General features: G+C 45.9%; 1 protein-coding gene across 2 annotated transcripts in view; it reads left to right on the top strand.

Moving 5' to 3' along the window:
• Window positions 1-1,623: 1,623 nt before the first annotated feature.
• ULK1 (unc-51 like autophagy activating kinase 1) overlaps window positions 1,624-21,378 on the top strand; it is a 75,730-nt gene continuing 55,975 nt past the window's right edge. Inside the window, exons 1-6 of one of the 2 annotated variants that reach the window (XM_077787203.1) lie at window positions 1,624-1,929; window positions 3,208-3,358; window positions 4,165-4,257; window positions 4,348-4,389; window positions 17,494-17,526; window positions 18,315-18,351. In XM_077787203.1, coding sequence (XP_077643329.1) covers window positions 1,823-1,929; window positions 3,208-3,358; window positions 4,165-4,257; window positions 4,348-4,389; window positions 17,494-17,526; window positions 18,315-18,351 — 463 coding nt within the window. In that variant the 5' untranslated portion in view covers window positions 1,624-1,822. Of the gene's footprint in view, window positions 1,930-2,720; window positions 3,016-3,160; window positions 3,359-4,164; window positions 4,258-4,347; window positions 4,390-17,493; window positions 17,527-18,314; window positions 18,352-21,378 lie in introns of those variants that run through there. The other variant, XM_021544458.3, reaches the window with a different exon arrangement.

Here is a 21,378-nt window from a genome sequence, read left to right as displayed (position 1 = left end):
TGGTCCTAGGGGAAGTTTCTAAATTTTTGTAGAAGTTTGAAATACTTTCAGCAAAGTATTTTTTTTTTAAGACATACAATTGAAAGATTCTTAATTGCTACAAATGTTAAACTGATCATTCAAAGTGCATGTGATGCCTCACGTGCCCATGGCATCCAGTACTACTTGGTCCTGATCCTTGTACAGACTTTTATTCTGCTATCTTGAAGTCCCTTCTGCTCACTAGAAAGCTACCCAGTGAGACTGCTTAAAAACAAAACAAATTTACCTAAAACAAAACCAAAATGTCAGCAGAGAGGAGGTTGACGTTGCCACCTGGCTCTGTAAACAGCTGCATGCAAAGAGCTACCTTAGGACCCACGTTTAGTCAAATCCAACTTACGTTTAACTTTTTTTTTTTTTCACAACCAACAGCACGTGAAGGAACAAATGAGCACACTCAGTACAGAACAAAGGACATTCATCAGTGGGGTATTTTGGCTTCTAATTGAATAGCAGTCATATCAACTTCCTCCTTCACCCAGGACTGCATGTCTTTGCTGTGCTGGGGAAGGAAAGGCAGAAACACCTGTGGGCACTGGAGATTTTACCACGGTTCTTGCAAGAGTGCACTTGCTAACCAGAGTGCTCTGGCTGCTTTCCAGCCAAAGCAGATACAAGATTTTGCCTGCTTAGAAATTGTCTAAGTAGTTTCAAAACATTTTCTTCACTTCCTGCCTTAAACTTTTTCAACTATTACCTTCTGCATTAGAGGCGGTGGCTTTTAACAAGGGATAACATTAATTCCCAAGTCTGTCATTTGCCAAGTACCATTTTTCTTTGGAAGTTTGATGATGGTTGACATTTTTACTGTTTTCTGTGTTAGTTTTAAAATTAACCTCTTATGATCATTGACAAAGGCTTGAAATTGTAGATGTGGATGATAAAGAAGTGTGAAAGAAAACAAGTAGCTAAATATATTGTATGTTTTTTTTTAAAGGAGTTCTAAAAGTAAGTTCTGCTGAAATTACAAAGGTGCTCTGGTTTAAGGGCAACTTCAACAGAGACAGTTTTCAGATTCCCACTGATTCCTTGTCACTTTCACAGTTCCCAAGAAGCACTAAACTGCTGGAATTTGGGATGCCAATCCCTACCAGTGGGGCACTGCTACTTTTATACTGGCATTTAGTACACACTGTCATTTTCCCACTAAAATTTTAAGTGGAGGAAGGTACCTGAACACCAGTATTTAGGAACCAAGGACAACAGACTATCCCATCAGCACTGCCTTTGTGTAGAGAACACATCCTGACGCTGTGAAGTGCTGCTTGTGCCCAGCTTGTGCTGAGAATGGTGATAACTGCAGCACCCCGCGTCACGACCCCGAGCACCGGCATCACCCGGGCAGCGCGTGTTTGGAACTGCGGCGCTGCCACAGGTCGATACACGGGTCAATACCGCACAGTTGGGTAAAAAACAAACTTCAGGCAGAATGTGAGAGCAGCAGCGCTGCCCGCAAGGAGCGTTGTTTTCTCTGCAGCTGGAATTTGATGTGTGATAAGCATACAAACAGGAGAGAGTGTGCAAGTAGTGTGGATGCTGCCAGGGCTGGTGGATTTGGGCAGCTTGGAGCATGGGGCAAACATGTGAGAGGCTCCCACCATGGAGGGAATGACCTCTGAGCCCACACCCACAGGGCAGAGCTTGGGGGTCATTGCACAGCAAGAGATGGGATGGCCAAACCACACCAGGTTCAGGCCAGGAAAGGTCTCTGATTGCAACAGCGGTTCCATGCTGAGCTCTGGAGCAGGACATCGAGAAGAGTCCATCGGAGGAGAGCCCCATGGAGGCAGCCTCGGGCAGTTCTGGAGGCCCGTCTGGCTCCCTGCGGAGCCGTGGTGCCCTGGCACAGGAGCGGGCTGAGAACGGCCAGAGCCTGTGGAGGAGGAGGTGGGCTATGCCGGGAGAGAGGAAGGGGTGCTGGGGATGCTGGGACTGGGTCCACCTGGACACTTTACAGCTCCTAGGGTGAACTTCGCCCAGCCACACACATTTGTTTAATTGCTTGAAACATCAGTTGGTCTGTTCAGCCTGGAGGAGATGGACAGGAGATCTTATTGTGGTGTACAACTGCGGGACTGTGAAGGGAAGTGAAAGGGCAGGCACTGTTCTGTGGTGACAGTGACAGAACCCCAGGGGATGGCCTGAAGCTGTGTCGCAGGAGTTCAGGATGGATATTGGGAAAATGTTCTTTGCTAGGAGGTGGCTGGGCAGTGGTACAAGCTACCTAGAGAAGTGCTGACCACCGAGCTTGACAGAGCTCAAGAAGCATTTGGACAACGCTCTCAGGCACGTGGTGGCAATCTTGGGGCTCTGCCGCACTTCAATATCGTTGTGTGTCCCTTCCAACTCGGAACGTCCCATGATTGTGTGACCTCCCCAGGGCCCGGGCGGGGGGCTGGCAGGAGCCCGGGGGCCGCGGCGGCGCGGCGCTGACTCAGGCGGGCGGCAGGCGGCGCCTTTAAATGTGCCGGGCCCGGCCGCTCCGCCTCAGGTGCCGCCGCCGCCGCCGCTCTGCCCGCCCGCCCGCCGCCTCCCCCGCCGCGCACCGCGCCTGCGCCGCCGGCGCGCCCGCTCCGCTCCGCACAGCTTTGTCCGGGCCCGGCCGAGCGAGCGGCGGCTCCCGCGGAGCGACCCCGACCCCGCGACCCCGGCCCCGCCAGCGCTCGCAGCCGGGGGCGCGGGCGGCCCTTAAGGTGGATCGCGCTTAAGGTGGAGCGCTGCCGTGAGGCGGACCGGGCGTTAAGGTGGATCGCGCTTAAGGTGGACTCTCGGCGAAGCCGCGCCTGCCGGCGGGGGGGCCGGGGCTCGGCATGGGGAGCCCCGCCTGAAGCGGGGCCCGAGGAGCCGCGCCGGCCCGGCCCGAGGAGGAGATGGGGGAGGCCCGCTGCTGAGGAGCCAGCTTCGCCCCGGCCGCTGACAATGCCCGGCTCCCGGCCGCTCGGCAGGAAGAGGCAGCCCATGGACCAGGGCGAGGTGGGCAGCGCAGCCCGGCGCGGAGCTGCCGCGGCCGGCGGGAGCGGGGCTGCTCCGGCTGCCGACCGCTCCGAGCGGGGGGCGGTGGCGGCGGGGGGATATCCCCGTCGTGTTTGGATTGGGAGAGGTTTAATTTTCTTTCAAGGCAGCTCCTTCATCACCGCCATCCTCCTCCTCCTCGTCCCTTTGCAGCTCTGAAGCCGTCCCGGCCGCAGCCTCGCCGCCGGCCCCCGGGACCCCCCGGCGCAGCGCCATGGAGACGGTGGGAAAGTTTGAGTTCAGCAGGAAGGACCTGATCGGGCACGGAGCCTTCGCCGTCGTCTTCAAAGGCAGGCACAAAGAGGTGAGAATCCCTGCTTTTTATTTCCCCCGCTTCTGCTTTTCATTTATTTATTTATTTCCTGCTCTGGGCCGAGCTGGGGGCAGCGCGCCCCGGTCGCCGCATCCCCGCCGGTTGCGGCGGATTTTGCCAGCCTGGGCATCACCCCGGGCTCAGGATGCTTATTTTTATTTATTATTGTTCTCCTTGGAGTTTCTTCCAAGCAGGCGTGTGTGCCGGCAGGAGCCGGGCAGGTGGCTTCACCTTGGGGCTGGGAGGCCGTCGGCTGCCTCTGGGGTGCCCACAGATCCACCCAAAACCCATCCCCGCCTCCAAAACAAGGGAGAAAAAATCCTTACACACTATATATGAAAGGAGCTCTTTAGTTTGTTTGGGATTTTTTTTGTGCGTGTGTGTCTGTGAAGTCTTCTCCTTCTCTACTTAATTTTTCCAGGAGGAGGAGAAATCTCTTACTGGTAAATAAAAGGAAACCAATCCGGCAGTGGATTTTCCATCATTAGTGCTTGGGATAAGCCACGGCTCCCACAGTGCATTTATTTCTAGTGATTAAATAAGGGGATAATCATTGTATGAAGTAGTAACAAAAACCTAAACCTTGGGCTTTTCTCCTTGGGCTGACAAGCATAATTCTGGAAAGGGCAAGTCTGAACAAGTAAGGAGAAGGCATTAGGATGTGAAGTGAGAGGCCTTTACCGGTGCTGCAAGACACTTCTTTCAGTAGTGTTTGTAATCTCTTAAGAACCTGCTTATCCTAATGTGAATGAATGGTGACATTTACATTTGTTTGTGTTATTTATGTACTGTTTCAGAAACCTGAGCTGGAAGTAGCTGTGAAATGTATTAACAAGAAGAACCTTGCAAAATCACAAACACTGCTGGGCAAGGAAATAAAAATTCTTAAGGTAAAGGCAGGCTGACTTATTTTCTTCTATCTTTATTCTATACGTCCTTTGTTGCTCCTAGCTTATGGTATTTTTTTTAACTTTTTCTAGGAATTGAAACATGAAAACATTGTTGCCTTGTATGACTTCCAGGTAAATACATTCAATTATGTCAAACCACTCTAAATTTGGGAAAAGTTGAATGGAGTTTGTGAAATTTCACTTTTTAACAAGTGTTTCTATTCAGATGTGTACTTGGGATGGGGGGCGGGGAGGGGGGGAAGAGAAAGCCTTCTGATAAGTTAGGGAAAGATAAACACAGCAGATCATGTGGTAGTTGTTGGCTGGACCACACAACTCCTGTGCAGGTGGGAGCTTCTGCTCCAGGATGTTACACAGTGAAATATGGTGTGGTGAATATGCCTGTGCTAGAAGCTTTTATGTTCTCAGAATGTTAGAAATAAAATTAACAGTAGTTATTTTTGTCATGCCAGCTTTTTTATTTTCTTTTTCTGGTCGGGATACCCTCCCCGAGAAAATTTATTTTTCCTAGGCCATGTAAAAATAGTGCAAGCATGACTTTGTAGCATATGATTGTCTTAGCTCCAGAGGATTTTAATTTGCATTTTTCTGTTGTCCTTGTGGTCGTCACTAAGTGTTAAAAATTGCAGCAGACATTTTTCCTTCAAAGTCAGCCCTGAAGATCTAATCTAGAGGGGCCGAAACCCATCTGCTGCGAAACGCAAATCATCCAACGATTTTTATTTTTTTTTTCCCCCTTGATTATTTCATGAAATCCTGCTTGGTAACGGGGCAAGTTTTCTTTGCTTGTTAAGAAATAACGCCGCAGGATGCAAAGGCTAAGGTGGAGCGGCAGTGCTGGTGGATGCGGGGCTGTGGTCCAGGGCGAGTGACCGACCCCCGGCTGGCCCTGGCGTCCCTTATCGCCGGTGTCCTGCCCTGGCGCTGCTATCACGCGTCCCGCAGGCCCCGTGTTTGTTGACATTCCTCCTTCTCCCGTGGATTGGCTCCGGTGGCCGCCGCGTCAGCCCCGGCGGCGAGTCCCACCCGGGCTGGCGGTGCCTGCTGGGTGCTGTAGTCCGCCGCTGGCACCCGGTGTCCCGCAGCCCCCCGGCTCCCTCCCTGCTGGAGCTGGGGTGCCTTGGAGAGCGCTCAGTGCCTGGTGGTGTTTTGGCGAGAGAGGGTGTAGGGAATGTGATGCTGCTCTGGCTGGGAGCAGGATTGCTGCTGCTTTGCTCCTGAGCCAGCCCTCGGAGCTGATCTGGCAAAGCAGCCTTTGGGATGATGAGTGCTGCAGAGTAGCTGGGAAAGCTTCCTGTGGGCACAGTCCCCTTGGAGCATTAGATCTCATGGTTTGGGTTTTGTTTGATTTTGGTTTTTTTCCATTCTCTGTACCTTCCTAATTTGCTTAATAACTTTTCACTTGAGAGAATGAGTGGCTGCTCCTGCACGTCACAGTTTGCATTTGTATGAAGCATTTGTGCTTACTGACATCTTTCAAAACTTTTGTTGAATTCATCTCCCTGCTTCACATTACTGCTGAGTAGAAAGCAAATCATGGACATTTTCTGCCAAAGGAGCAATTTAATCACTGTTAAAATTATAGAAATGTGTTTTTCTCCTTTTGTGATGAGCTTTATCAAATTCTGTGTTTAGTCTGATGAGATTTTAGCAAGAAGCTATGTAAGATACCACAAAACAGGAACATAAGAATGGTCCAGGGCTCAAGGCATGCCCAGGTTTGTTCTTAGTTACCAGCATTGTCATAGAGTCCTTGTATGACCTGGGTAATTTGATTTCTCAGAGAAAATGAGATTATTCGGGGGCATTGGATGTGGACTCTCCTCTGGTGTGAGGTGATCTATTACCAGACAGTCTGTTGCAGTTAACCCACATATATTGTGTGTAGTGTGTCTGAATGTTTGGCCTTGCTCTTTGTCTGCTTAGGGGTTGTGTGAGAGTAAGTTATCTGCAAAGGTAAGGGTGAGGTCTGTGGAAGTCTGGCTTCTTCCCACCTTTCCTTACTTTGTGGAGAAAACTACTACTTATATTGCTCCCCTGTTACCAGATAAGGAGCTTCATTCATAGCTGTATATGTATTTATCCTCAAAAATACCATATTTGCAGTTAATTGAATCCTTACTTGCAGGCTTTCTAAAACAGAAGATGTTTATTTTTGTATTACAACATAGAGCAAAAGGAAAAAAAAAAATAAGGGAAACTTATTGTTGCCCTGTAGCTTTGTCTGTCATTGCATTTTGTGTCCTCCCTTCCTCTGCACTGCCTGTCAACAGTGACTCTGACTTTTACTTGTGTGTTTCTTGCACACAAGGAAATGGTTACCAAAACCACAGGGGCTGTAAGCAAGTGATTACACCCAATGATGCTTTCATTTGCATTTTCCTGGTTAAAAACTCATGTTAGCCAGACCTCTCCCAACATGAGATTTTTGATGTGAGGCTAGATTTGCTCCAGACAAACACTTGCAGTACTGACATTTAGCACTGACAAGCAGCTCTCATCCTGGCACCTTTAATTTATCCTTCACATCAGGGAAAATTGCTGTGTTCCTTCTTATTTCACAGATCTTTGTGATATTGGTTCATAAATAATGACAAAATAAGAAACTTCCTAGGAATAAATTATTCTGATGAATGTTTAATCCATAAAAGTACAGTGACTGGACTCTTATAGATCCCCTTGCTGGAGTCCTTAGAACAGCATCAGTACATGAGAATGGCTCACAAAATGAAATATGCATATTCCCATTATTATGTCCTTATATATTAATGAGAGGTGCTGTTAATAGTTTAGGAGCCTAATGCAAGAACCCCTGCTCAAAAAGAGAATAAATCTTCTCGTACCACGTTTCTAAAATGCTATTTGGTGTCTGTATGGAGTTGAGATGTGAGTTTTTCCTTGGCACAGGAGATATTTGGCAGACAGTAAAAGCTGTATTCCACCATGTGTGGGGTGTATTAGTTGCTGCTGAGCACTACCTGACCCCTCAGCTGGCTTTTTGGGGTCCCCAGTCTGCAGCAGTCAAGGGGAGTAGAGTGGTCCAGAGGGACATCTGGGTACCAGAAATCCTTTTACTCTGACAACAGCCAAAATGAGCCCTTGTTCCTTAAGGTGCAAATTAGTAACAACAAATGATGGTTTCTACCAAAGGAGGACTTGGTATAGAAATAAAGTTTCTTGCAAAACTCATTTCCATGACTCTGAGGATCAGCTCAACTCTTCATGCTCATTGACAGGGAAAGCTTAGCTCATGTGGTCTGTTGTGTGGGGCTTGCTTTGGTTTATTTTGTGTCTCAGGACATTAAATCTGTGAGCACTTGATTAGCTGAGGAGATTCAATGGTAGGAAGGGAACCCTTGAACTTGTCAGATCTTGGGAGCAATGTGTGCCAGAAAATTTCTTCCAGCACTAGGAAGAAGTTCCTACATATATAGCTAAGATCTTTGGGCAGTGGGAAATTCTGGGTGTCTTTCCCTCCCTGTTCTGTGCCAGCTGCCCCAGGTTAAATAGGTGTCAGCTGAAGATTTCATATGTGTCTCTGCTGGTGCTAGGGCAGAAAATCTGCTGAATCTGGGCATGTCATGCTTTGGATATTAGAAAGCATTTTCCTGCATGAAATAAGAAGGATAATTTTACTGTCAGATTTTTCCCTAGTTGTGCCCTGTGAGTTGAACTTGCTTCTTTAGAGCAGCTTGGCTATGACTGTGCTTGAGTGGGTATCGGGTGGTTTTTGTGTTAGGTTTTTTTTCTCCCCCAATTTCTGCACAGTGGAATGGACTGGTTGCAGTAACACAGCTGCTAAAGTCACACGAGGCACTGTGCTGTGATGTTTCTGGCTTAGCCTATGTTACCTGAGGGTCTGCTTTCTACAGTTTGGCAACAGGTTGGTTTATTCTACTCACCAGTTTGGGATGAGCTGAGACAAATGCTTAACTCAGTCACCTGGTGCAGACTCACCAAAAATATTTCTGCAGCGATGACTGTATCACCTGGAGACAAAGAGCACAAAGTCCTTGCAATGCAGTTTTTTCTTGTGCACATGGATTAAGGCATGGGTGGCAGAACAAGCGCTTCTCAGGTTAGTGATCAGTCACCCTGGGCTGGTTTTGAGAGCCAGGTAATAACAGCATTCTTGTGTTGCTGCTGTGTAGAAAGTCCTTGTGATCAATAGAGCTGTGGCTGCTGGGCTGTGATTTTGTGCTGTGCTGGCTGCACCATCACCTGTTTTCTGACACAGAGCCTTTAGATGCTACTCTGCATCTTGTGTACATGCCTCCTGCTGTCCCCTGGGACCCCTGGAGCCCCGTGGACAGCAGTGTCCTTCCGTGTGCCCTCCAGCACCGCTCACCTCTGCTGCAGCACTGCACTGATGAGCGTGGTGCCGTGTGAATCAGTGCTGCTGCAGTGTCACCTCATGCCTGGCCACCTCTCGTGCCACCTCATGCGGGATCTTCTGTTCCTCAGGCGCTGCTGTTTACATGCCCCATCTCGGGAGACAGGGCTCCGCTGAGGCACTTGGAATGACTAAAGAGGCACTCTGTGTCTGGGAGATTGCTCTCCTGAGGTCAGGCTGCCTGCTTAAACCCTGTTTTAATTCCATCCCCTAGCGAAGCTGGCAGGTTGCCTGGTGAGTGGGTGTAAAGTGCAGCTCTCTGAACTGCCAAGCAATCCTCTTTCTGTTTGCGCTGCGGACAAGAATGGCTGTCTGCTATCCTGCTCCGTCAGCATCCTCGCATCTGTTGAAGGGAATCACTCTTACTGAAGATTGAATCTGGCTTAATTTAGAGCTAGAAGGGGAAAGGATAAAAACACAGCCACCCTCTGCCAGTTGTTTTGTAGGGAAAGGCTTGGGAGTTTAATGGACCAGAATGACCATGTTTGTGGAGAGTTGGGAGTTCTGTAGTGTTGAACTTCGATTTGATGCTGGCTTCCTCAGCCAAGTGTCCCACTGTGCAGGTCACTGAAACATCCAGCAAATGTTGACCACTAAATATAGACCTCAGTCATGAGCTTTTTTTAGAGGGAGTTGTCTTGCCACATTTCTGAAATTATGGTCACTGTTTTACTCATGCTGTGTGTAAAGCACATACCTGTATTCCTCTCACATGATTAAGGTGTCATGGAAGAGCCGGCGACGTGGTGGTTAATAGCCTCCAAAGCTCCTGTGGAAGGTAGCATTACTCAGACTATAATGACAGATTAAGGAATGTTTCCCAGCAGCAATAGGAAACTGGAAGGCTGTTGTGTTCACAGTTTGATAGCAAAGCTGTGGTGGCTGCTGTTTGTGCTGCTGCTCTTGAAGCTCCACCAGTGTTTCCATCATGAAAATTTCCACTGTGTAAATCCTTGTGATGACGGAACATGTTTGGAGTGAGCAAAGCAAGGAGGTGAAGATTTGGATAATGGATGGAAAGATGTGTCTCCTAATCAGTGGCTGGGTGGGATTAAATTCAGGTGGAAACAGTGTTTGAATTTATTTCAAATATTTATAGGCTCAAACCAAAGTCTAATTGAAAGATTTAGTTTTGTGACTGGACTGAACTTGCCACTCAACTGTGAAAGTGCAATAAAGCTAATGTGTCTCAAAAGCTCATCTTAGTGCTCCATCTTGTATAGAGAATTGAGGGCACAGTTCACTTTGGTGTGTCCTCCCTTCTCCTCTTGTTTTCCCACACCACCTGCCTTCCCACTGTTGATACCAACTGAAAAGCTTTGCACTGACCAGCAAACAGAGGGTTGGTGGTGGTGGTAGGCATCCAAACTGGATGGCTCTGGTTTGCTTTGGAAAAACACCCAAAGCAGATGTGGGTCTTCCATGAGGCAAATTGCTTCCATCCCAGAAGTGAGATACAGTGGGAATGAGAAGTAAAGCACAGGGGTGGTCAGCAGAGGTGGTGGCCTTTCCAAAGGCAAGGAGAGGTTTTTGGTTTGTTTTTGTTTTCGGAATAAGTAGACATGGTTTTGCTTGATGTTTTTTGTTGTCTAGCTGGTGTTTTTTCCTTTTTCCCTGTTGTTACTTATGTTCACATAGCAGTAGCAAATGGCACATTTAGTGGAAAATTAACATGAATGATGTCGTCTTCCAAGGCAATGTTTCTCAGGTGCAGACCTAAACATATTTTGATTAAGAGAAAGCATCTTAATTGTCTTCAGATGTTATATTTCCTATCTGAGAAATGTAATAACAAATGTTCACAGCAGAATCCAGGGATGAGCCCTGCTGAAAGACAACTTTGGAACCTCTGCTGTGCTTATTGTATAGCAGAGAGGCACTTTAATTGTGCATTGTCTCCTTCTTTATAATATGCAGCCCTTTAATACTACCATAAACATAGAGATGCTGTCAAAATGCAAAGTGAGGATCTCAGAGCTGCATCTGTTTACTAAGCAAGGTTGTTTCAAGGGGGGCTGATAGAAATGAATCAAGCCGTGCATCACTGGTTGCTTAGGGCAGTAATGTTCAGTCTGGCTGCAGGAGCACCTGGCTTGTCTCCTAGCATCAGAATAACAGGAGGAATTAGGTCAGCTGAGCTGGCATAGTAGGGATCAACCAGACTGTGGTTCCACTGGGGGGGAATGAAAGATGCATAATTTTGAGTCATTAGAGATCTCATTTAGCAAAGCATCTTAAAAACCTCCAGGAAGGGGGGGTCTCCCAGCCAGCTCTGAGTGCATTGGTGGCCCAGGGTGTGAGAGCTGCTGGTGTGATGGGTACCACAGGCAGGGCTGGGAGGGAGTCCAGGGGCTGTGGGGTGGGCTTTGTGTGTCCCTGTGGGTGCTGTGTCACCTCACCCTGCACACAGCCCAGTCACCTGGAGACTCTTCATTTGCATTTGATGATCTTTTCATTTGGCTGGCAGTCATAGACAGCATACTAAATATGTTAAAAAGTGCTCATTTCTCTGTTGTTTAAATAGTGCAGATTTGATCACGTTTCTCTGGCTTCCAGTAACTGGATTTTTCCCTTCTTAAATTAAGAATTTTCTTATTTGAAAGAAAACTCATGCTCTTTTTTCTTTATACCCCTTGTTTCCAGACCTTTGTGGTAGCAAGTGTGCTTCTTTTCTTAAATCTGGTGAATGAAGTATGAAATAAATGGATGGAAAAGAGACTTGCAAAGGCCAGTCACTTATGCAGCTGCCACAGAAAACCCTGGGAGGTCAGACCTCTAATTTTCAGAATTGCTTATAAAACAAACAAACACACCAGAAAAACCCAAACCAAAAGAACTCTTGCAGAGTATCAGATTGTGTTTGGTATATACCATTAAAAAACAAGCAATTCCCAACTTTGTCAGCGGGACTACATTAATGAAACTAAAATCAAACCTCGGGACTGAGTCACTTTGCTTGTACTTGCACATATCTCAATAAATGAATGTGTCTCAATGAGTGTGATTAAAATGGAAGTATCCACCTCAACCCCTAGGTCTCCCCGCACTACCCCTGCTCATTGGGCAAGCTCATAAAATGCAGCTTTTAGGTATGCAAGGATTTAATTCCAATACATGTGACTGAGCTTAAGGTAATGGGGAATTCAACCTTAAATATTCCATTTATAGTATGGCTGGGATACAGGAAGGAGATGAGGAATAAATACAGAAAAGCGAATAGGGTCTTGATTATTTTTGTCATTGTGTTTAGAATTCTGACATTTCCTCTTTTGATAGCATTAATATAACGCATTGCCTTTTGCCTTTTTCAAGCTTGCTTTTGCTTGAAAAAGCTTCTAGGTATTACTCTGCCTGTTGGCAAAGGGGGAACTATTTCCACCCCATGTCAGAAAGTCCAAACTTTTCAGGATTCTGCTGCTTTTCTTTTCCTTACATTCTCTTATCCCTGCTGCAGCCTCATTCAGTGGTATGGGCAGTGCATGGCTGGGGGGCCCAGATGCTGTAGGAGCTGCAGTGTTACCTCCAAAGCAACGTGACTGCTGTAAGAAGGGATTGCTTCTCAGTGTTCCAGCAGCTCAAGTCTTAATTTCCTCTGATGTGTATGTTCTTGGTCTTGCCTTGAAGCTCTGTGACCTGTGAAACCCAGCACTTTGTTTCTGTACCCCATTAGGACGTGGATCCCATGCTTTGGTTTCTGTGGTTAGGCTTGGAGGCAGCTCCAGCTGTGACTTGCTGTAATTTGCTGCCCTGCAGAGGCCCCATAGAAAGAGAGTCAGGTTTTTCTGTCTGAGCTCTCTGCAAGCGTGTGGGGTCTCAGTGCTTTGTTAGAGGCCAGCAGTGAATTTGTGAAGCCCAGCAGCAGGGCTGTCGCTGCCTGGGAGACAGCTGGGGCTGGGCTGAAGGAACCTGGTGGAAGCTCGTGTCCAGTGGAAGGGATGGTGACGTTTCTTCAGGTCACTTGGAGGCTGAGCTGCCTCACCAGCAGTGATCCCATCTGGCTGTGATGGTTTGAGCTGCCTGGGAAAGAGCAGCTCCATGGACATGACGTCCTGTTTGTTTTCTAATGTCATGCAAGCAGACTTTAGAACTGTTGCCAGGGGGATGGGAAATAGTCTCCCTCCCTTCCTGAAGCCTGTGTAGTACCAGAGAATGGTTTTCCTGCTGTTTTTAATCTGCCCTGAAGTACAACCTGTCCTGAAACAGCTCATCTGTTTTACAGCGGAGAGTACGGTAGTGCCTGGAATGGGGCAATGGGCAGTGCTGACCCTTGGCATCACTGTTCTTCCAGTTCTGCAAAAATCTGCCTGCTGCAAGGCTGCCCATAGACCATTTTTGTGCTGCAGGGCCTCCCTTCTGCTTGCTCCACGTCCTAGAGCAAGCTGGCAACTTCCCCGTCATGCAGGGAAGCACAACAAACACTTTCTTGAAGTATCATGGAAGCAGAATGCAGTCAGTGACCCAACTGTGGGCCTCGCCAGGTCTTGCTTCTGATGCTTACTCCATGGTGTCTACATTAAGAAATTAAAAGCCGTGCTTATTTTGGAAAGTCACAAATGTGCTGACTCTGGAAATAACATTTTCCAGTCTGTAGCAGTAGGTTTTACCTTTCTTCATCTGAGTTAATTGGAAGCCTGCTCAAAATGTTCTTGAGCTCCTCCTTATTGATGATGTTCTGGAGGAGTGAGGAGGAGAACCAGGGCCAGAGAACAGAACACAAAAGGCTCTGAGACCTGTTTTTCTTTTCACTTGGGGTCAAAAAGCATGTGAATATCTTCTGGGTATTTGCTTTAGATCAGTTTTCCAAAGGATGAGCAATGATAGGTTCTTCCACACTTCTGATTGATGTTGCTATTGTCCCTTATCTTGCTTCCATTCCAATAGATGCACTGGAAGATAATCCTTGCATATCATGACAGTTTTCCTTTCCCTTTTCAGAGGCTAGCCTGCTCAAGCCAGGCTGTGAGCCACAGTGAAACAGTACTAAGTAGATTTTACTTTTTGGAAAGTTTTTTTCCTCTTTAGAACAGCAGGTTTGTTTTTCCCAAACCCAGTTAACTTGGGAGCCCCTGCCTGAGCTAGGGATTTTCCAGGTGCCATTGGCCTAAGAATTGGCTTCTGTAAAGCAAAGTTGTGTTTGTTTGGACTGTGTTTGTGACTCCAGTGCCACTGTCAGAAAGCAGTAACTGGAGACCACAGGTCAGAAGGGTACTGGCTCCATGAGATCCTGCTGGCAAAACAGGAGGATGTGATATGCCGTGGTTCTGCTGCAGTGAGTAGGGGAAGTAACAAAAAAGAAATGGAAAAGCTTAGTTTTCAGTTGGTGTTATCTTCCACTGTCAGACCCTCAGCTTTATGTTATGCTTCTGTTGTGTTGGTGCAGTTGGTTAAGTCCTGGCCCTGCTTAGAGAGATCCATGTGCAGCAAAATTATCTTTGCTTGGCAGCATCTCTGGGTGCTGTTGGAGAGGTGGTGTTGAGCAGCTCATGGGAGATATCTCCTGAGAGGCACAAATCCTCTGCCATCACAGGGATGCCAGCAAACACCCAGGAGAGTTTTAAAACTAGTCTTGACACTTGAGTGCTTATGGCTCCTCTACTGTAGGCAACAGGAGCCTTTTCAGGGTGTAACCCTGGAGCTACCTTCATCTTCAGAGTTCTTCCTGCATCCCAGTTGCCCTAGAAAAGAGGCCTTGTGTGAGCTGGAAGTCATTCTTTGCTGGCTTTCCCCAGAGTCTACTACAGTGCTGGTCTCACAAAGATTGGTGAGAACACTGCACTGCTGAGAGAATCCTGGAGTGTTGTGTAATCAAATTTCCATTTTTTGCTGTTCCTGAGCACCTTTTTAAACTTGGTGGCAGGCTGAGTTCAGGGGTAGAGTGCAGAGGAGGATTTTTCTAAGGAAAATTCCTCTCTGAGACTTTTTAAGCTGTGGTAGGAGGATGACTAACTGTGGGTGCACCCAGACATTTCCCTTTGGACACACCTAAGCACACTCTTTCCAAGAAGAGGATCATGCCACCTTCCAGTATGGGTGGAGAGAAAATTTAAAGGGAGTCAGGACTGTTGGGTCTTAATGTCCTTAACACCATGTGTCCTGGTGTCACAGTGAGGAATTGTAACAGAGCACAGTCTTGGGGTGATTTATGGTGTATTGCTAAATGAGGTTTCTTCATTTCTTTGTCCTCCATCATCAGATGTGTGTTATTTGTGGACAGCAGAGGCTGTTGCCTATTTTTACACTCAATTAAATTGTAACTTCATCACCGGGGCCTCTGCTCAAGAACAAGCCTGGCAATGATCCAGGCTGATTAATTATCAGCCTAATGCCTTTGGCAGAGGTGTTTTGCTGCTATTGTGGGGCATGGTCGGGGTACTGCTGCCCTTTGTGATGACAGGAAAAGTTAGGGGTTGTGTCTGTGCTGTTCTCTTCATTGAGCTTGTTTAGTGACAGGATTAGGCTTGGCTGTACAGACTGGCACATGTAAATAAGAGGTCCAGAGGAAATTATCTGTAACGCTTCTTGAAAATAAGCCTCTGCAAAAATACAGCAAACTGTAATACTTTTTTTGGATGTGGAAATGAGTGGGTTGGGCATTTTGCATTGGTTTTCAGAGAAACTGGTAGCTTGCAAAATTGGCGTGCAGTATTTTTTTCCTTGTTTTGTTAATGAAAAAATCATAAATATAGTGGAAGGATAAAAATGGACAAGAAGTAGTTTCTGCTGCTGAATCAGTTTGAGAGAAGTCCATCAGCCTGTTTGAGAAACCAGAAGTCTCTTTAGACAGCTGAGTCTCTTTTAACCACAGTAAGCTCTACCAGCTTTTTCCAAACATGAGTTTGTTTCTGGGACCCTTCTTGAAATAAATATTTAGTTTTGTTGGCAAAATTCTACAGACCTTTCTCGTAAGTGGGTCTTGAAATGCTGAAGCTGCAAATTTGTAAGTTTGTTCTCCTTGGTACAGGCATCTGTGATGTGAAAATACCCTTGCTAGATGTTCTGGCCAGTTCTGCCTGGTGAGGTTGAATTTTCAGAGGGTGCTGTTGCCTCTGATGGCTGGGGAAGCCACGGACCTCTCTCCTCAAAGCCTTTCAGGCATTGCCCTCTTATCACACCAACACAGAGTGAAGAGATAAAACCACCAACCACCAAGGTCATGTGTTGTTGGGAAAGTCAAGCAGAGCATCTCCCTTGCCTGTGCAGGTCCTTGTTTAACCCTGGTCACTGCACACACTGGCTGCCAAAAATCAATTATTTCCTTGGTGATGTTTGTTTGCGGCATCTTTAAATATTATAGAGTGGAAAAACAACCAAACTGCAGAGTGTACATTAGCTGTTGGCTAACAAGATATTGCAAATATCTTCTGGACTTGGTTTGTGTAAGCTCTGGTTCCTCTTCATTTCCTATGTAGGTAATAATACACTGAGCTTCCCCAAACCCTGCTGGCACTATCCATATTAAAGAGCAGAGTTACTGAGCTGCAGTGATCACAGCACATTTAGCCTGGAAGTGTCTATGAAACCTGTTTGTGGCAGTGATGAACTTGGTCTGGGCTGCAAAAACAACTTCAGACACTTCCTGTGTGCCCAGCAGTTGCCCTGCAGTGAGTTCCCTGAGCAGCTGCATTTCACTTCTGGTGTATCTCATATCTTCTGGTACTTCTGGGGCTGGAGTTCCTGTAGAAGTGAAAGTCCTGGGTGTCTTTTATCAAGCTTGGCTTTCTGCTTAGGACAGCAGGAGCTGATGGGCTTTGAACACTCCTGAGAATTCTCCCTCAGTGCTTTGTCATGTGCAAAGCTTGTGGTGATGCTTGGGGTTTTCTTCTTGCACTGCTTCCCTGGGCTGGTGCTTTTAACCACAGACTGGTTTCCAGCTTCATGTGTGTAGGAAATTGGATGACTTAATGTGTGCTGCTTTCAAATGCAGAGGTTGATAAACAAAGCCTGTTGAAAGAAGTGTTTGTAATGCAGGGAAGTGCAACAAACTCTTGAAGAATCACAGAAAATTGCTTTTTTAACAAACAAGGGGACTTCTAAAAGCTCAGCTGGGCTTGGCAGTGAGAGCAGCTGTAAGAATGGAGGGTGGCCCCAGGCTCTGGTGGACACTTGAGCTCCTCCAGGGAAGGTGGCCATTTCCAAGGCAGGAGGTGAACTCCCAGGATGGTAAGAGCATCACAGTGCAGCACTTGTACTGAATTTAGGAAGATGAGCATTTGGCCTGGGCTTTGCTGGTATTGACCCCTATTACAATCCAGAAAACTTTAACCGCCTGATAATGGCACTGCTAAGGCATGTAGAAAATATGGTTGGCAAGTGTTACATTTTTTGTCTGAGATATTTCATTTTTGCCCTCTAAGGGAATGTGTCACTTGGGCACTTTTCAGCCACGGGGTTGAATTGCAGGTCCCAAAGGTATGCTGCTCTTATCTTTCTGTTCAGCCTAGCACTGCTCATGTAGGCACAGCTGCTATAAAGGGCCAAGTTAAATGTGGAAATGATTAAGGCTCTAAGATAGCAGTGTGCCAGCATCTGTGTTGCGTGCCACTGTTAATCCCTGGAGCCTGAAAGGACATGGAGACCTACACTACAATACAGGAGATCAGCTTGGTTAAACAGATGCACCCTCACAAACCAATAATATGCTAAAATACCTGGTATTTTCAGAGCAAAGATTCTTCCAGGAATTAATCTGTAATGTTTTTACCCTTTCTTCAGTCTGACTCATAGCAGAGAACAGATTATCTGTTTAAAAGGTAATACAGTAATAAATGTCTGAAAAACTTCAGTGCATAAATCCCTTAATTTTTGATTTTCTATTTCCCCAGGAACTGGCAAACTCTGTCTACTTGGTTATGGAGGTGAGTGTGTCTTTATCTTTTTTAACCTCCTTTCCCTCCCTCTTTCTCTCTTTGAATTTTTTAAACTAATTTTAAGCAGAGGAGCGTGTTTCACAAGTGGTGCTTCCTGCTGGCAGTCTCACCTGTGGGGCTTTGTTAATCTGATCTGCAGCTCAGGCCTTGGAGAGTGTGGGTGCAGAGAGCAGCCAGGGGATTTTTCATCTTGCTGCTCTCAGAAAGCTGTGCAGGTACAGGCTTAAGCAGTCAGACACTGAACCTCAGGTGTCAGATGGGTGCCACGGGGGAGTTTGTGTTCAGGCATCCACCAGAGAGAATGTTCTGGACACAGATGACCTGCAGAGTCTCTGAATGTTTCCCTTCCTCTGCAGTTCTCACTTGGAAATCTTGTTGACTTTTCCTAATGATGTGGAACACTGTGAGGAATTCCAGTTTTCAGCTGTGTCCACTCCCAGGCTTTCCTCAAAGAGCTTTCTGCTGGTGTCTCCAGTGGTGACCCCTCTGCTTTGTTCTGGTTTTACCTTTCTCTCTGATGTCTAGAACATGGATGTGCACAAGAGCTGGTTGATGCTGGTGTATCATCATGCAACATAACATTTAGGAGAAATAGGACAGGAGAGGAACCCAGGGGAAAGAGGTCTTCCCTGCCAACTTCTGAATATGTATTTTGACATGTGTGCTTATTTATGTTTAAATACTGTGATAAGCCTGCCACCCTACTGAAGTTTACTGTTTTTCTTGTTAATCTTTGATTTGCCCTGTATGAACTGAGCTTTTTGTTCTCTTTGCAGTACTGTAATGGTGGAGACCTGGCAGACTACCTTCACAGTAAGTACAGCAGTATGGAGAATATCCTCTGGGAGGTTCACCCTTCATAATCATTGGAAAACTGAGAAGCCATGACAAAAAAAGCTGGTCTTGTAGTCCTTTCTATGTAGGTCAGCAGTGACTATTGTCAGTAGTTACATATTTTGGTTACAATGGCCTTATAGGTTAAACATATTCCAGCACTGCTAGGGACATGATTTGTCTTTTCTTGGTGACTGGAAAAAAGCTATTTACACTGAAGCCTTGCAGTTCTGTAGAGTTGGATTAAAATAAGATCTCAAGAGTATATTCTCTTAAGTTACCCCTAAGGCGTCCCCACATCTAGGGCAGAACGTATTTCCTGTTTCAGCATATTGAGGATGGCTGTGGTGTAGCCAGTAGTGCTGTGAGAGTGACCCCCATTAATTTTGGGGTCTTCTGGGAAGTATAGCACAAGTATCTGGGACCATGATGCCTTGAAGAAGAACCTTTTGATGAGACTCAGGGGTGTCTTTGCCATCAAGCCAAATTCTTTGCAAGTCATTAGCTGTACTGCTGGGACTGAGGCAACCCCTCAAGGTATTTTTCAGTGCAGCACAGGTACAGGACCCTGGTCTTTATGAAAATCTTATACCTCAGTACCTAGAACAGGCAGGAGGATAAAATGTTTAATAATATACTTGGCTGCACTCAGACACAGCTTTTTTTTTTTTTTTGGCCCTGACTGCCATTTTTTTTCCTTTAAAGTAGCTTTCTGGTTGTTTTGCATGTTAACTAGAAGATTACTAAATGTGAAGAGACAACTTTAATCTCATTTCATGTGTGACTCTAGGTCATGGTTAAACAAAGTTTGTTCACATTGTTCAAATTAAAAGCTAGTCAGCTGGATAAATACTTCAGGCTCCTTATTGAGGTATGTGATGCCTGGAAATGGCAAAAATTGAAGGATTAAAAGATAAATTTACATTTGCCCTACAGCTAGTGTTGGTGTCCCTAGAATGATAATTTGAGGCTTGATGCTAGCATGTCACACTCTTCCTACAGGGGAATGAATTATATTTGTGGACTTGAATTTTCAGAAAGGGTTTAGTACTTGAAGGAAAAAGAATATTCTGTCTTTCAAGTGTTTTGTTTGAAGTGTGGGTGAGATAGAAGTGACAGGCATTTGTTTTTTAAAATCCACATTTAGTTTGCTTTGTCTTAGATATGTTTTGCATCTGTTGGGTATTGCTCTGCTCTAAAAGGAGCATCTTTAGTGGTGGCAGAATGTTCTTATGAACACGAGTGGAAGATGGTTTTATATTTGGTACTTTCTTGTTCTTTCTGATTGCAAATGCAAATTTTATAAATCAAATGCTTTTAAAAAACAGCGAAAATTTAGTTTTACCAGTGCATGGGCTTTGAAAGCTAAATTTTTTAGCTTTCATGCACACCAAGAGAACCTAGATCTTAAAGCACTGGGCTGTGCATTCTCTTTGGCAAACCTGTATGTGGAAACAAGAAATTATAGAAACAAATGACACAAGCAAGGATTTATAGAAAATCTTCTGTCTGTACTACTACTCCTGTCTCTACATTGTTGTCTTCCCTTTTGCCACTCTCTTCCCCCCCAAAAAAAAAATCAAGAAAATAGTGAAGCATGCAATGAGTTCGGCTATTAATACAGCTCACTTCCTGGTCTAGCAATTGAAATTACTCAGTAAGTTGGTGGCTAGTTTGAGAAAGTGACAATAAATTGTATTTTACAAATAAAATTATGTTTTACCCCAGTTTGGTTTGTGTGAGTGTTACCTGTACAAGACTTGATCCTTCTTTGCTTGTGTTTGTGTGAGAAAGTTAACATTTAGCTCTCTTTTTATCAATCAAATATTTTGGTTTGATAACTGTAAAGATGTGACTGGGAAGCTGGTGCTTAGTTTTGTTTTAATGCTTGTGTGCTGGTTGCCAGTGAAGAGAACCCAGCAGGCACCAATTTCCAGAGGGAGAAGTCAGTAAGGGACTGGAGCAAGAAGGTTTAGTTACTCCCATTGGTGCCAGATCCCAGAGCCTAGATAAGTGTCAGATTTCTGCATCCCACCACATGCTCCTGCGGGGTATCTCCTCTTCCAGCTTCTGCAGGCACCCAGGGTGCTTTTGACAGGAGTGATTTTTCACTGAAAACTCATATTGGAAAGTTTAGATTTCTTCAGTATTTGACTGGTACTCATGAGGCTCATCTCTAGTGAGTGGTTATTGTGCTGCTTCAGTTATTTTGATAATTGTGTGATGGTGTTTAATTGCAACATCTACTTTCCCACTGGCTCCTCAGACATTTGTGCTGGTAGTTCCTGCAACACTTAAGCAAGCAGCACATGCAGATCTCCTGGTTCTCATTCAATGAGTTGCTTGTAAGCTTCCAGATCCATTGTGCCCTCTAATTTACAGGCATTAGGCAAGCTGGTAATTCCATGTTGAATCCAAAGGCACTCTAATTCTCCTTGTCTTCGTGACTGGAGGACGTGCCCAGGTGCACGTTGCAGTGCTGGGTTATGGTGTTGGGCAGCCCCATCCCTCTCTGGATGTGTGTGTTCTGCTCAGCACAGCTGCTGTGCTTTAGAGGTACAATGCAATTTCCCTTCTGGGAGCTCACTAGATGTTGCTTTTACTGGAGGCCATGGTGTATTGAGCTGAGAGTGGCAGGTCTCTGCTGTGGGAAGTGTTACAGAAGTGACCAGTTTCTGTACAGGACTAACTGGAATTGTGTCCTCAGGTACTTGGGAGGTCAGAGCAGGCTGGTCTGAAATTCCTTCTTAATTTCTGTGAGTTGGCATTGGCACAGGCTGTTATGGACACTTCATAAGAGCATATTTGTGACCTTTCTTAAAGCTGTTGCTTTCATATCATAACAGGGAATTTCTTGGTTTGTCCATGACACATGCAGGGAACTTTGATCTTTCTAGTCCATCCCAGCTGGTGCAGGGACCCTGTTGCAAAACAGGGGTGTGAAGCATTGCTCTGTAGCTTTTCTCCCTCTACAGCCAGATAATTGAGAAGGCCTAGTCCTATCAC

This window comes from Lonchura striata, chromosome 18 (genome assembly GCF_046129695.1).
Source record: "Lonchura striata isolate bLonStr1 chromosome 18, bLonStr1.mat, whole genome shotgun sequence".
NCBI classification, from domain to species: Eukaryota; Metazoa; Chordata; class Aves; order Passeriformes; family Estrildidae; genus Lonchura; species Lonchura striata.
Note: the sequence above shows the minus strand (reverse complement) of the source record. Positions and strands in the feature narration are given on the sequence as shown.